This window comes from Agelaius phoeniceus, chromosome 15 (genome assembly GCF_051311805.1).
Source record: "Agelaius phoeniceus isolate bAgePho1 chromosome 15, bAgePho1.hap1, whole genome shotgun sequence".
NCBI classification, from domain to species: Eukaryota; Metazoa; Chordata; class Aves; order Passeriformes; family Icteridae; genus Agelaius; species Agelaius phoeniceus.
The window spans coordinates 18,337,640-18,354,110 of NC_135279.1; the positions used below are offsets into that span (position 1 = coordinate 18,337,640).

General features: G+C 50.2%; 1 protein-coding gene across 1 annotated transcript in view; it reads right to left on the minus strand.

The window, feature by feature from the left end:
• Positions 1 to 16,471, minus strand: part of FGF18 (fibroblast growth factor 18) — a 65,001-nt gene that overhangs the window by 39,263 nt on the left and 9,267 nt on the right. The window contains exon 3 of the mRNA XM_054642994.2: positions 2,193 to 2,373. Within this exon, the coding sequence (XP_054498969.1) occupies positions 2,193 to 2,373 (181 nt within the window). The remainder of the gene's footprint in view (positions 1 to 2,192; positions 2,374 to 16,471) is intronic.

Sequence of the window (16,471 nt, forward strand, 5' to 3'; positions counted from 1 at the left end):
TGTGCTCCCCCAGCAGGGCCGGGGCAGGAGCCGGTGCCATCTGCGAGGGTGGCACAGCCCGGCTCTGTCACGGACAGGGAAAGGGCAGGGGGACACTCAGCCATCTGCTGCGTGGGAGGAGAGGTGTCCTCCTCCAGATGCAGACCTGATCGGTAAGACGGAGATGTGGATCAAAAGTTTACAACTGTTGAGATTCCCAGACCCGGTTTAAGCCTCTCTGGTCTTGATCAAAGGTTACTCCATAATAATGCCTCAGGGGGCGGGGTTCCTGGCACATAATGAACCCTGTGTCATTGCTTTTGTGTCCAGGTTGGGCTGTAACACAGATGGTTCTCACTCCAGTAACTCCGACATCTCTCCCCCCTCCATTATCCCAGACAGGAGCTTTGCGTGGATCCATCCCGGCCCGCCGTGTCCCACCTCACTGTCTTCCCGATTATCATGCTCCGAGTGTTCCATGCCAAGCAGCACCAAGAGCAGATTTCCATAACCTTTCACAGCGCTGGGGGCGAGAAGGCTCCACAGCCTCGGCGCGTTTGCTGAGAGGCTCTGGGGACGGAGCCGGACGGGGTCTGGGGGAGCAGGCAGGGATGGGGAGCGGGGTTTGGAGACAGGCGAGGATGGGGAGCGGGGGTTCGGAGGCAGGCAAGGATGTAGGAGTGGGGGTTTGGTTCCAGGCAAGGATGCAGGAGCGGGGGTTTGGAGGCAGGCAGGGATGCAGGAGCGGGGGTTTGGAGGCAGGCAGGGATGCAGGAGCTCCCGGCCGAGAATCTCGGGCTCTCACGGCAGCAGCGCCCTCGGCCACGAGCACGCTCCCGCACGCGGGGTTTGTTGTTCAGACACGATTGCATATGTATGAAGGGGACAAGATGGGCTTTGACACATAAATTAGCACTTGTCAGCTGCTCCCGGGAACACTTCCCTGCTGCACCCACTGTAAATGCCGCCTTCTTTCACCGAGAGGAAAACTCCATCACGGCACCTGACAGCCACCGCGGGCAGCAGCCGCACCCGGGCGGCGGCGGCAGCGCCCAGCGCCTCGTTTACACATCAGAGCTCAGGAGGATGAATGCCATAAAATGACACAATAATTAGCAGCCAAGTGGCACTTTTCATTCCTGTAATATCTGGGAAAAAATTTGGGAATGACAAAGGGCAAGGTTGATGAGACGTGAGGGCAGGGCTTTCTCTGAGAGAGGGGCTGACCCCACACAAGTGCTTTGGGGGGGTCACTCCCTACCTGCCCGGTGCTCTCTGGCTGTCGCTTCCCGTGGCACAGCTCACGCTGCTGCTGCACCTGCAGTGGCAGCAGCTGCCCTCAGTGCTCAGCGTGTGCCTCATCCGTCCTGAAGCTTCCCGAGGGAACAACCGCTCCCAGATTTTGACCTGCCCTCCCCGTAGCTCAGCTCCATCTCACCAGTGCTGCACCAGACAATCCCATACGAATGGTTGAGCCAGCAAATTCTCACACACACCTCTGCAGCAGCACAGGAACTCACAGGGCTGCACATCCCAAACATAGACAGGACCAGTGTTCTCAACAGCCCTAAACTCCTCCCAACAGCCAACTAGAGTAAAAGCATCTCAGCAGAAACCATCTCAAATGAACCAGCATTTTTCATAGCCCAGGCTCTAGCAGCGTTTCCAGCATGTTGCTTGTGTGCAAATCACAAGAAGAATAGTTGAATGTGCTGTCAGCACAGGGATCCTGCAAGATCCACACACTCGAGAGATTCAGCTTGAACTCTGGGGTACCCTCAAAGCTCTCAAAGTCTACTTTCAGTTTAAACCAAATATCCCACCACCCGAAAAGAAGAAAGGGCTTCATTCAAACACTGGATTCACCCAGACACGAGCTCAAGAGTTCATGGGGAAAGGACTTCCCCAATCACCAATTTAGGTATCATTCATGAATTGCAGTAAACACACTGTGAGCTCATGGCCTGGGGAGAAAGACATTTTGTTCAACCATATACTAATAAATTGGGACATGGCAGTATTGTTGGAACTGCCTGCAGCTGGGAGGCAGCACCAGCAAAACAAATCTCATGTTCTTAACCTGGAAATGTTATTTTTCCTTTTATTTTGGTTTTTATTGCTCTTATTACTTTTCTCCCAAGAGGTTCTTAGCACAACACCCTGGATTAAAGCCTTTGACCTGAAGTCTGGGGGATCCCAGTAAATATTCTTACCATATTTATCTCCATCTTCTCCTTTGGCACTGATCCTCCTGCCGAGCACTTGGATGTGCTTCCCACTTGTCCTGCTGTAGAGCTGATAGAGCCGGAGCTGCTTCCTGCTCACATCGTCCCTTGCTCGCGTCTGGTTCTCCACGTGTATCCGAAAATCCACATTCTCCTCAGCAGCAAACATCTGAGATGGGTGGGGAGTGGGGAGAGAGAGCAGAACAGAGCATGAACACAACAAGGCTCTGGGGCAGAGGGACTGCAGACTGGCCTGCCAAGGGCACTGGCACTGGGGGCCTCAGATTTGGCTGCCTTTCATTTGGCAGCAGTGTTAGCAGCCATCCAGAGCTGATTCTCCACTGTAAACCAAATCTGGGCCATTGCAATCAAACTGGGAGTTTTTGAATAAAAACTTCTGATCATCCCTGCTTTGTTTAAATCCTAGTCAGCCATGCTGACCATAAATTAGGCTCCCCACTGCATATGTGCAGCCTCTACCAGGTTACACAGGCCCAGACTGGAGAGTGGAGACAGCCGAACCCTTCTCAGAGATTTGGTGCATCTCCTTCAGCAGCTGCACTGATTCTCTGAGTTAACTGCAGGAAAACATCAAGGGGAAAAACTCTTTGTGTTGCCCTTAGCAGTATGGACTTCAACTTCACACTGGCATAAAGTCCACTACAATAGAAGTGACACTTGTACACTCTGCAGCTTAACTGTTTGACCAACTCTGCTCTGCAGTGAAGCCACCTCATGATCCCCAGCCATGGATGTGTTTCTGTCCACCTCAAAAGGGGTCACAGAAGGACTGGTGAGAGTCAAACCAGCTTTTCCACCAGTGGCTGTGATCAGTAGGGGTCTGACAACCTCAGCCACCTCATCTGTTTCTTCTGGCCAAGGGAATAAATTAACCTTAGTTCACTACAGCTTAAATTATTACCATAAACTTTTCCTTTTGTTTCCTATTTTAAGTATCCCCAAGAAATATCAAAACAGGAGTCCCACTTTTCCTTCCAAAGAGTCATCCTGACTTGCCCAAGGTCAGAGGACCCAATAACACCACTGTTTTCAAGATGCCTTCCCAAAGGAGAGACTGGGCAGCATGCACCCAAAAAGCTCTTCACACCCAAACAATAGGAAGCCCCAAAAATTGCTCCATGAACTGTCCATCTATGATCTGTGGAGCATTTGCACCACAACATCCACATCATCCACTCCAAACTCACAGATGGGCAACATTTTGGTGGCAGAGTTTACAGGACAACAAATGACATGAAACATGGCCTGCAAGCAAAAGTGTTCTGATGTATCAGTGTGAGGAGGGAACTGGCAATGAAAATGGAAAAGGTCAATAAATCCTTGTTCAGATCTGCTCCAGACTAAAACACATAAAGAAAGTGGCCACAACACACCAAAGAGCCCCACTTCAGCCTCCTGCACATCACCTCATACCAGCAAATACAGTGAAGCCTGAAAGTCAAAACCTCAATAGAACTTTGCAGCATTTCCAGTTATCCTGGGGACACCCAGGCCTGCAGCAGGAAGAAAAGCAGTGTTGCTGAGCACCAGACCTTCAGAAAGCACCCCGAGCCAAAGCCCAAGCTCAGCACAGCAGCAGCAATGAGGTTCCCAGTGATGCTGTGGGATTGCCTTCGGTGCTCTTAGTAGAATCTGGGATTCTGGTATTGATGTTTTGAGGAGAAAGTGATTTATCTCTGATTTGGCTGTCAGAAGCCCATAGGGAGCTGAAGGCACAGGCAGAGGCTGGACAAGGGAGGCTCAGGGCAATGCTGGGACATTCACAGCGCTGTCAGAGGTGACAGACAGGGGTCACAATATTTCACACTCTCAGAAAACAGGGTGGCCAGAAGCTGTGACCCAGAGCTGGGGAGTGGGAGGAGGAGCAGCCCCTAGCCAGAGGGCATGGCAGGGTGCCACATCAGGATGCTGACAGAGCTCTGGCCAGCAGAGAGCAGGGGCTGCTTGCCCTGCCCTCTCCAGGCACCACAGCTACACCTGAGCGAAGCACACAGCACTTGACTTTTGACAGAAATCATATTAATTTATTTTTCTCCTTGCTATGTCTTTTCTTCCTTTCTTTTCAAATCCCATTGCTGCAAAGGATGCTAAACTACCAAACCCAGAAAGGTTCCAGTCATGCTGACAGTCTGCCTTGTGCCCACAAAGCAAGGCTATTTGCAGCTAAAATTCTGGCTCCATTATTTTAAGATTTAAAACAGATTTTAAATCAAGATGACGTCGTTACATTGCTTTCACCACATGTTAATGAATTTCACATTTTTCTAGGAAAAAACCAAAACAGGTGGGATTTGAAATGGGGGGAAGGGCAAGTTGCTTTGCTTTTTTGGAAACTCCCAACAGAAAATGCAATCTGTTTTCCTAAACATGTTTTAATTATCTTCTAATTGTCTCTGGAGCACTCAGAGTGCAGAGGCTCTAGCCTGTAGCTGCAGTGCCTCGGTGGGCCCAGGAACACTCATGGAGCATCCTGCACAGTGCTCAGCTCCAACATGTCACCAACACACCTTTGTCACCACTGTCCTGCCTAAGATCAGCTAATTAAGCGCCCCTTCCCTTTGCAAGAAGGGCACCAGCAGCACAGGGGGTGACATCTCCTCTTCCCCTGTCCAAGGAGCTGGATGGCCCCACCCTTAGCCAAGACCTGAAGTAGCTGATGCAGGAATCAGCAGGTGATGCTGACCCTGAAATACAGCCAGCCTAGCCTGTATCACTCCACCACTTCCCTAGAAGTGCCCAGTTCTGCTCAGGGCAAAAATCCTGGAAGAGGAACAGGCTGCAGGTTCCCTTGCAGCTGAGCTGTCCCCTGGCCAGAAGCCGTGGTAAGAGCAGCAGTGAAACCACCCGGATTTAGCCACCTGCTTGAAGATAAGCTCACACTTAACCACCCTGTGGAAACAGGATGCTCTGCTGGAGGGTGGCCAAAGGGAATTACCCATGCCAGCCTGGGCTGCATCTGGCCTGCAGCAGAGAATATCAATACCCAAGAAAAAATTTCACGCAGTGTTGATTTTATGAGATAAAACTTGTTTGATCATTGATAAAATCCACTGTCACAGGACCCCTTCCCTACAGGGTACACTCCCTCAAGCAGCAAACCTCTCTGAGATAAGGAAGTCCATATATATATACCAAAAGAGAGACTCTTCTATAAATCTCATAAAAATTAGTAACATATGTCTCTTTTGGCAACTGATCGCCAACACTCAGTCACCTGAAACCAAGTACACTCACCCTCCAATACACTTGAATGCAGAAGTGTCTTTAAGTCCCTTAAACTGAAGGGCTTTCACTCCTGTTCACCAAAGCAAGTTTTCCTTCTTTGTTTTGACTATTGAAATGCTATTACTGCACATAACACATCATACACGAAATGAGGCCCTTTTTTGCCTTTCAGTCTGATCATCCACATCTCCACGTAGGCAGCAAAACAGACCCTGGGTCCAGAGCTCCACACAACAGGTCCTGAAGGGAAGGGCTGTTTGCACCTTCTAGCTCCTGAGCAGCACTGTGGGACACAGGAGACAGGACTCTGTCCTGTCTGGCATCTGTGCAGCTGGTATGGGCTGTTGTCTGTGCATGTCGATTTCAGCATCTCAAGACAGTGCTTTTGTGTAACTCCACCTCATTCCTTGGCAACAATTTATAACCTGCAAAATTCCAGCTGTTAAATCAGAGCATTGAATTTCATTTCATTTTCACTCTTCCTCTCTTTTCCTTTTCCATCAGTTTCTTATCCATTTTTTATTTATTTGTCACTACACCTTTCAGTGATAATATCCAGCTACAAGTACAGTTGGCTATCCAAAGTTTATGCAAAGGAATAAACAGCATTTACTTTAAAAATAACCATCACCTCCAGCCCCAGAAGCAACAAAAATGCCTCACTCATGAAAGGAAGCTGCTCTCCCTTGTCTGTTGTCCTTGCCCGGTCATTCAAGGTGGAGCATTCAGTTCTACCTCCTTTCCCAACAAGCCAAAGGAACCAGAAATTACATCTGTCTTCCAGCGAGTCCACAATGGGAGATTTTCATGTGCTTTTTTGCCAAATGAGTCTCAAATAAGAGTGGATTTCATTTTAAATGGCTTTACAATGATCCTTCAGCTTAAAGAACGACTGCCCTCTTTGTTAAATCCCAGACAGAGGGTGAGGGAAGGACCATTTTGCTGATGCAGCCTAAGGTTTCACTGTGCATTAATCCAAGAAAAGCTCAGGAGCAGCAGCAAAAGCCTCCAACAGCAGCTCTGTGATGTCAGCCCTGCACAGGCTTGTGCCCCATCTCTGCACTCACGGATGCCTCCTGTGAACGGAGCAATCCCAGCCCAGCCAAGGTCAATGAAAGCCTGGCCGTGCCAAGCCACGTTTGCAGGATTTGGCTTTCCACCCAACCAACCTCCAGCACTTTGGATTTTTCTATTTCAAGCTTTCCAGTAACGGGGGATGTTAATCTGTTATTGTTCATGTCATAAAGCGTTACAGCATGAGATGTCCAAGGCCCACAGCATACCCAAGTTAGCTGGGAGCTGGACTTGAGAATTTCCTGGTGTTTTGCTATTTATGCTACAGAGCACTCAATAGAGAGCTCCGTATGTCACTCAAGCATATGTCATTCCCCCAGCTGAACCAGGAATACAAAATCCCTCTAGCTAAGGGCCATACCAATTGCAAAAGATAAACAAATCAGGCTATTCAAAGTCCTCTCAAACCCCATCTGATAAGCAGGAAATACTTATTACCTTTCAGCCATCAAATCAAGCTAATATTAATGATTTTCTCCATGACCTTCTAAACACATGAAAGTTAACTCAATAAGGTCAACAAGAGGATATCCAAGACAGATCTCTCTCAAGCCCTCAAAGGCAAGTAACAAACCACTTTGCTTCCATGACTTTGGCAGAATTCCTGTATACAAATCACAGCAGGATTTGCTAGCTCCCCATGACAGCCACCCTCAGCACACAGTGAAACACAATGCACTCCTTTTTCCTCCATTTAACTGCAAAGTCAATCCACCACCATGATGTTGTTACCATCGTGTCACAGAGCCTCCCACAGCTAGACAGGAGCGCTTGGGTGTGGTCCCTTCTGTGGCTTTAGGAGCATGTTTGGAAAAGCAGCTCCATGCTCAGATATGCAAAGAAGGTACCTTACAGTGAAGCTCTGCACATCCAATGGGAGAGAGGCCGTGGTGCAACAGTGCCAGAATTCCACCAATAGAGCTAAGCCTTTCCAAAAAACAGAACTTAGAGCTTTGCTTTGGTGTTTGTTTCTTCCCGATACCCATGGAAAAATATTTTTGTCTTGAAAAATAAATATCCAAAAATTTAAGCTGCACTCTTAAACTGTGGGAGATGTCACCATGGATGGTGACTGTGCACCTTTTGGGATGGTCTGTGAGAAAGGGCATGCAGCACTGTGGAAGTGGTTGTTCAAAGTGATCAGATATGAGATTCCACAAAAAACTTTACCAATGGCATTTACATTGAAATGCTTTTTGGTATTTCTTTTTGGTGAGAAAGCTGGAAAAGGAGAAGGAAATGGGGTGATGCGGAGGTCAAGCCTGCCCATCCCTTTGGATTTCAGAAATGTTAAATAAGACCCAAGGAGAACACATTTCCAGGGCTTAGAAAAAGGGACACAGCTCCATGAGGTGACACATACTTGGATCCAAAAGCTGTTCTGCAAGCGAAGCCTCCTTTCCTCTGGAGAGCTGCCTTGTACATTCAGAAAGGCAGATTGAATCTCCTCGGGCAGTGCCAGACCTCTGTTCTCTCTGAAACACACAACCTCTGAGGAATGCAGCCATCACTCAGCCACACCTCCAGCAGCTCCAAGACCCCGCTGGCTGTCCAAGCCATGCACCACTGCAAAAGCAACGCATCTGTCGGCCTTGGAATGGCAGGCACAGTGTTACTGAGCCTGGTATGAAACCAGGAGGGAGGCTGGAGGGAGCGCCAAACAACTGGAATCTGAGAGTTTGAGGAAATTAATGTTTTATGGCCCATCAATCAATATTTGACCATTTTCTAGAGAAAGATGATGCCACCTTCAAGAAAACTAAGTTTCTCCTTTTGATGGTGGAATGAGCCATGGCCAGAACTGTGAAAATGCCCCATGTGTGATACGCTGAGATTCTAAACTTGTTGCACCCTGGGAAATGGTTAATCCTGGGGAAGAGCAGGGTTTCAGCCTTGATGAATGGCTTTTAGGAGCCCAGCTGGAGGCAGGATGTCACTCATGGCCTCTCATCACCCCCAGCCTCCCATCTCCCCCTGCACCTGTCTGTTCTCACTGGCTCAGAACAGGTTACTGCCAGCAGCTCCCAGGTCACGTTACTGACAATGTCACCATGAGCAGCAGCAGCTCAGCTGCCTGCACTGGGCAGCCCCAGTGAGCTGTGCCCTGGTGCTGCAGCACCAAAGGGGCCAAGACTGAGCCCCCTCCCAGCACCCAAAGGCAGCTCTTTCCCAGTGGGACCAGTTCCTGCTACCTGTGTTGACCAAAGCAAACCAACCTCATGTACCTCAGCTGAGGGAGATCTGCGGGACGCCACAGCTTGCCATGGGCTCTTGACAGTTCAAGTCTCCAGAAATACAGTTTAGACCTTAACTCTTTTTCTTATTTTTCTCCAATTCTGATATATCCTGATGATAATGATGGTGACGATTATTAGTTAACAGCTGGTATTATGTTACCATGCTATCCATCAGGCAAGGAGCAAGCAGGGCTTTTTCTTTCTTCCTTTCTTTCTTTGTCTTTTTTAATGCTTGTTATATCTCTGCTATATACTTCCTCTCCACACAGAAATATCCCTTCAAAGCTTGATATTATTGAGCAGCTTTCAACCATGCCCAGCAGAGCCATGTATTCTCTGCATTTGTCTGGCCTTTGTTTCTAGGAATGAAATACCAATGGCTGAACAGTGTGACTTCGTTTCACTCCTTCATTCCAATACTTGTTCTATTTCTATCCCACTGGGTCAAACTCACCTATTGTGAGACCTCACCGATTTCAATTACATCAGGGATTAATTTGTTCCATTGCGTTGAAGCTGTTAATACAATCCTGGCTGGCTCTAGATTAGAAAAGGCACGGTGAGACCTCCCTCACAGGCAGTGTGTTTAACAGCAGTCTTGATCTTCAGTTTTGTTCGGCGGTGGGGTGGGTTTTTTCTTCCCTTTGTGCCCCTTTGCCCCTCTTTTCACAATCTTCTCCTTCCTTTCTAAATTGCCCTTATCAGAACTGGGTGGTCCTTCTGACTTCCCCTGCGCCTGGCCAAGTGTTGCCTCCCCGAGCCGCTGCCCAGGGCTTGCGAGGGAGGTCGGAGCTGCAAGGTCTGAGCTGACACCACACAGGTGTGACCACTCCAGCTTTGGCACCTCATCTCTGCATGGGGCTCCAGAGGAAGTTTCTGTGTTCATCCATGTCCCCTGCACTCTGCTAACCAGTGGCAATGTCCTTCACCCTTCACATGGGCCACGCTGGACCCCGCATCCCTGAGAGGCTCTGTGCTGCTGTCCTCACTGCTCACTCCAGGACACGCAGATTTCTCAGAAGTCATTTCATGTCCCTGTCCCTCCTCACAGCATTGGTGTTGCTGCAAAGAAATCTGCAACAGGCTTTGCAGAACAACCCCAACCAACCCCTGTGAAACTGTGGGACCGGGGAGCTTGGCATGCTACAAATGCCTCCACTACCTTAACAAAAACCCTTATTTTCTTGATGGAGAAAGCACTCCTGCTGAAATAACCTGCCCTGGTATGCAGGAATTAAGCCCTTGCCCAGCACAGGTGGCTCTGCACAGGTGAGCACAGGGCCGAGGGGCTGCCTGCCCCACCCAAGCGTGCTGCTATCCCCAGGGCCCTCTGCTGCTCACCCAGGGCTGGAGGAGCCTGGGTGGCCACAGCAGTGGGCAGAGCTCCCAGTGGGGTGTTCCTGGGACAAAAGCTGCAGCACCCCACTAAAAATACTTACCAGCAATTTGTTCACCCCTTCAATTGGACCCGAGTCCAATTACTGAGAAACCTGCCAGGTTCAAAGCACCCCTGACCTTTTCTCCCCTTTCCCCAGGGGAGATGCTCCTGCTGCAAACCCGTTTGGCCACAGCAGCAGGGCAGAGCAGAAACCCCAAGCCCACTACCCTGAAACTGGTCAGGCATTTCCTAAACCCTGGAAAAAGGCAGAGTTCTTCACCACAAGGACTTAAAAATGTCAATTTGAAGCATGGGCCTGCCAGGTTCAAGGTGACATCTCTGCTCTTCTGCTTGATGCCAGCCCAGTTGAGACCGCCACAAAAACAGGAGCAAAGGCACAAGATACAGAAAACCTGAGAGATACTCAGGAAAACCCGAGGGATACTCAGGAAAACCCTGCCATCAGAAGGAGATGGAAGATCATCCAAGACCAACCTCCCCATAAGAGAATAAACATTTGCTGGGGCAGCACCTCAGCAGTGATACTGTGCTTATCCTAGGAGCTCCTTTCATCTGGTCCCCTGACATCCTCCAAGGAACACAGATCCCTGCTCCCACTGCAGAAAAGCAACTCCCTCTAGGGTAAAACACGGCAACTACCGAGCAGTGCACACCAGGGCAGAACTCACAAAATACCTTTCTGCATTGCATTTGCAAAGAAAACAGAGACTTGGTCAGCAACTGTCCCCACAGCAGCTCCCAAGTCCTGACCTCAGGTGAGAGGTGGCTTCTCTGCTGATTCAGCAGAGACACTTGGGGACCTAACTGAATTATCGCAGCATCACCTTCCTCTGTCAAATGTCCTCTCTGGAAATCTTTTACTAAGCTCCAGTCAGTTCCACTCCTGCTCATTCTGACAAGGTAACACCCAGTGACCTTCTGTGGGAATGGTGCCAAGGGGAAGGAAGGGACCTCCTCAGGAGTCCCTGCCATTCACACCAGCCTCGTACCTGCTAACAAAAGGATCCAGCAGCAGTCTGGCATCCTGATTTCCCTCTGTGACAGAGTCCCCTTCCTGAGGAACCACAGGATGAGTCATAGAATGACCTGGGTTGGAAGGGACCTTAAGGATCACCTGGTTCCAATGCTGCCATGGGTAGGGACACCTCCCACTGTCCCAGGCTGCTCCAAGCCCTGTCCAGCCTGGCCTTGGGCACTGCCAGGGATCAGGGGCAGCCCCAGCTGCTCTGGGCACCTGTGCCAGGCCTGCCCACCCTCACAGGGAAGCACTTTTCCTAATATCCCATCCATCCCTGCCCTCTGGCACTGGGAAGCCATTTCCTTTTGTCCTGGCACTGTATCACCTTGTAAATTGTCTCTCCATTTTTTTTGTCAGCTCCCTCACTGCTTCACCACTGCCTGCTCCTGCCTGAGGACTGATCAATTCTGCTTGCACAAGTCACCCTCAATGTTAGCTCCAGTCTGTTGTCCCAGGCCATGCTTGGAGCATTTTTGCTCCAAGTTATGAACTCTGCTCCAGGCTGTCCATGGAGTGCCCACAAAACCCATCAGCATTAACAGGGAGAAATAAAAAATATGCTGGCTGGGTTGGTCTGTAAAGGCTCTTCCTCCAGCACAGCCAGGATCACCCCATACCTTCCCTTCCCTTCCCCAAAAGCCCTTTGAAATACATTCTCAAGCCCTGTTATCTCTCCCATTTAAACCACACTCCCTCTAGAATTGAGAAATCTCAAAATAATTTATAAGCCCACAAGCTCCTGCACTAACAGGGCCATAAATCACATTTATAAAACCCATCACCTGCTGTTCCAGGGCTGTGGCCCCGGGAGCAGCTCCCCAGCTCTCCACAGCCACACGTTCCGAGGACAAGGCAGCTCTGGTTGCACCAGCCACAGGTTTGTTCCCAAGCATCCAGAGAGGATCCCAGCCAGTGTCCTGCCTCTCTGTGCTCTCCCCATCTGACCCCAACACAAGCACACAAAAGAGGGTTTTCTTTGCACAAAATCAAACCAAGAGAGGAGGATGTTTCTGGCTACTTTCCTCAAGGAAAAAGGTTGCCCATCTAATAATCCCTAAATGAGCAGTGGGTTGTTGGGCTTTCATGTTTGCCTTCGAGCCTCCCCTTGCCGTGCCAGGTCGCTGGTTTTCTTTTCCACGGAATTGCAAAACCCCTGAATAACAAGATTTGTGCATGGAAGTGCTGACACAACCCTTAACTACAGCATCCTGAACATGATACCAGAATAAGGACGCTCCCTGTGTGGCCCAGCCTATGGATAAATAAAGCATTTCAGCAGCCAGCACCGACAGATCATAAACCTCCACGAGCATAAATACCAACAACAACCCAAAAAGATTAGAGGGCTTACGGGCGAGGCATGCTGGGATGATTTAGAGTTGGGGTGGAAGGGTCATTATTGCTGAATAGGTGGGGGTGAGTGGGCCACAGAAATCAATAAACCATTCTGCTCCCAGGGAAGGAAGGGGCCACGCTAATTGTGCAAACACACATTTCCATGGCAGGCCAGAGCTCTCCAGCTCACCCGGCACGGGGGCATGCAGGGAACCCACTCCACGAGCTGAGGGACAAGGACCTCAGCCCAGGCCATGTCCCAGCAGCTGTCACTCAGGGCACAGCTCACCTGAGCCCCTTGCTGGGCACAACCTGCTGCTGGAGGCACCTTCAAATGAATGCAGATGCAGGCAACATTCAGCTCCACTAATTCCACTTTCAAGGGAGTTAATGTACAGCTGGCACAGGTATCTCACTTGCTTTCAGCATCACCATCAAGTCAGAGCTTTCCCAGTGTCCAGTTCTAGCACTGAACAATCACCCAATGAGTCCTGCCAGCACCAGTTACCCTCAAGCACCAAAGACAACTCTGGGACCCATTTAATCCTGATCAAATAATCCCATTTGGAAGTTTCCACACTGGCATCAGAGATGGAGGTGGCCACAGAATGAGCCACAACAGCTGTCTGGATCCTCCAGTGAGCACAGACCCAGAACTTTGCAGATGGGTTTCCAGGCACAGAGTTCAAAGGCAGTGAGCAATTCCCAGTTCCTCCTTGGGTCCTCCCCATTCCCAATTTTTCTACTGTTTTCCCTCACCTTCTTTCTAGGAAACACAGTAATGACAAAGAGACACTCACTTTGGAGAGTGAAGCTTATTTATAAACAGGATAAATCTATACCATACAAATACACAGCTGTTTGTACCCAAGGGGCCAAGGGTAACCAAAGCCCATTCTGGGGACTCACCAAGGAGGGAACCAGCAGCATGTGGCAATGCCTGTCATTCCCAGAAAGAAGCCTGAGCTCACAAGCACATACAGGTGCAAATGGTGGCAGTTTTTACTCCTGCTGGTTGGAACTAGGTGCTGGTGGTAAAGCACAGGGACCTGCTCTGCTCCCCCTGCATGAACCAGTCTCCTCCTCTCTGTCCTTCCAAAGGTATTTAAAGAAAACACTGTCTAGATCAGTTAATAAAATAGCTTGAAGTTTGCCCAGCTCACATCAAGCTTACAGCTTGCAGTTAATGGATTTCAACTTGACTTGGGATTTTAAGAGTTTTTAAAACAAGAAATTTCATCTTCCCTCCAGAAATAAATTCTTCAATAGCTTCACTGCAAAAATATTCCCAGGAATGGACAAGTCTACTACTTATGTACTAAAGACAGCCTGGAAAAAAAATCAGATTACTACTGAGCCTTATCAAAAATATGGCATAAACCATGTGTTGACTTTAATCCAAACCAAATTGTCAATCTGCCTTCAGGATCCCATATAACAAACATGAGCCTAGGGTCAGAAAAGAAAAGCAGAGTTTGTTTTCTAATAGAAGATTTGTTCTGATCTCTATTAGCCACACTTCTGCCTGGAAATATTTACACTGCAAACACCAGGCAAATAGGATTTCTTATCTTTCAGCTTTGTTGAGTTAGGGAAAAGTCTCATTTGGTATTAATTAATTTAGATTGCAAGTTTCCCATTTTCAGGGAACAATTCTCAACAGTTTAGGAAAATAAATCTGTTTTTTTAAATATTTTAAATAAGGGAAAAAATAAAGTGGTGTTAAAATCACTGAGGTTTGGGCTGCTGCATCCCTGCACAACTTGGGGGTACCAGGGAGAACCCCACACGTTTTGATCCGTCCATCACCAGTCACCAGCAGTGGGAAAATGCTGCTGGGGGAAAATTCAGGCCAGACATGGGCGGACACAGACATGAGACCTTGTGGCATGAAGCTGGGGATCCCCCAGGAGCCCTTTCTTTGAGCACTGGGGGGATGTAAGGCCCCGTGCCTCGTCCAGACACCCCCAGTCCCTGTCTGGTCTGGGGACACCTTCAGGTGCCACCCCCCAGAGCCACTACCCAGCACAGGGCAGCTCTGCCAGCTGAGCCTTGCTCACCTCAGATCAGACTTTGCACAAATTTCCTTTGGAAGTGAAACCCCACAACTGAACCTGATGGTGCTCGGTGTCTTGGCTCACACGGTGATGGTGCACACTGGGGAAATCAGGCTCCCACAAATGAAAGCTGAGCAAATCAATTCAATTTTCTTGTTTGCTACATTTAAAGAGCAATTAAATTCCTATTACCTACTCCTTCAACATAAACAGCACAAAGCAAGCTGTCTGCCTTGCTGGCAGACTTCTCCCATTTATTACAGGACAAGGGGGAAGGGGTTTAAAGTAAAAGAAGAGATATATAGATAAGATGTTAGAAAGGTGGTCAGGCACTGGCACAGATTGCCCAGAGAATCACAGAATATTCTGAATTGGAAGATACTCATTAGGATCATCCAGTCCAACCCCTGGCCCTGCACAGACACCCCAACAGTCCCACCCCTGTGCTGTCCAAACACTCCTGGAGCTCTGGCAGCCTCGGGGCTGCTTCATTCCTGGCAGTGTCCCAGGCCAGGTTGGACACTGGGGCTTGGAGCAGCCTGGGACAGTGGGAGGTGTCCCTGCCATGGCAGGGGGTGGAACGAGGTGGGCTTTAAGGTCCCTCCCAGCTCAAACCATTCTGGTTCTGTGATGAGCAGGGCAGACTCTCCATGCTGGCCAGAGCTGCCCTCACTCCTCCCTTCCAGCCTGAGATGTTCCAGCTTTGAGAATCCCAATGGAAACACACAAAGAGTCCCTCCCATGCCCACAGCCTGGGGTCAGGCTGGCACAGCCCAGCTCCCAGCACGGAGCTCCAGGTGGAATTGCAGGGGAAGCTTGAAGCACTGCCTGCTCCCTGGGACAAAGATGCCTGTGCCTGCAGCAGTGCTGTCTCTGCAGCAGCAGCGCTGTCTCTGCAGCAGCAGTGCTGTCCCTGCAGCAGCAGTGCTGTCCCTGCAGCAGCAGCAGTGCTGTCCCTGCAGCAGCAGCAGTGCTGTCCCTGCAGCAGCAGCGCTGTCCCTGCATTAGCAGCAGCAGCGCTGTCCCTGCAGCAGCAGCAGCAGTGCTGTCCCTGCATTAGCAGCAGCAGTGCTGTCCCTGCAGCAGCAGTGCTGTCCCTGCAGCAGCAGCAGCAGCAGCGCTGTCCCTGCAGCAGCAGCAGTGCTGTCCCTGCAGCAGCAGTACTGTCCCTGCATTAGCAGCAGCAGTGCTGTCCCTGCAGCAGCAGCAGCAGTGCTGTCCCTGCAGCAGCAGCAGCAGTGCTGTCCCTGCAGCAGCAGCAAGCAGTGCTGTCCCTGCAGCAGCAGCAGCAGTGCTGTCCCTGCAGCAGCAGCAGCAGCAGCAAGCAGTGCTGTCCCTGCAGCAGCAGCAAGCAGTGCTGTCCCTGCAGCAGCAGCAGCAGCGCTGTCCCTGCAGCAGCAGCAGCAGCGCTGTCCCTGCAGCAGCAGCAGCAGTGCTGTCCCTGCAGCAGCAGCAGCAGCAGCAGTGCTGTCCCTGCAGCAGCAGCAGCAGTGCTGTCCCTGCATTAGCAGCAGCAGTGCTGTCCCTGCAGCAGCAGCAGCAGTGCTGTCCCTGCAGCAGCAGCAGCAGCAAGCAGTGCTGTCCTTGCAGCAGCAGCAGCAGTGCTGTCCCTGCAGCAGCAGCAAGCAGTGCTGTCCCTGCAGCAGCAGCAGCAGTGCTGTCCCTGCAGCAGCAGCAGCAGCAGCAAGCAGTGCTGTCCCTGCAGCAGCAGCAGCAGTGCTGTCCCTGCAGCAGCAGCAGCAGTGCTGCCCCATCAATTGCTGGCGCTGCTCTGATCTCAGCTGGCCAGGATGCTCCCAATCACCGCAAGGTCGCGACCACAGGGTCAGAAACCTGCACCTACATACATCATAATTTATTGTACAGCTAATCAATACTGCACTGCCCTGTGCAGTCCTACA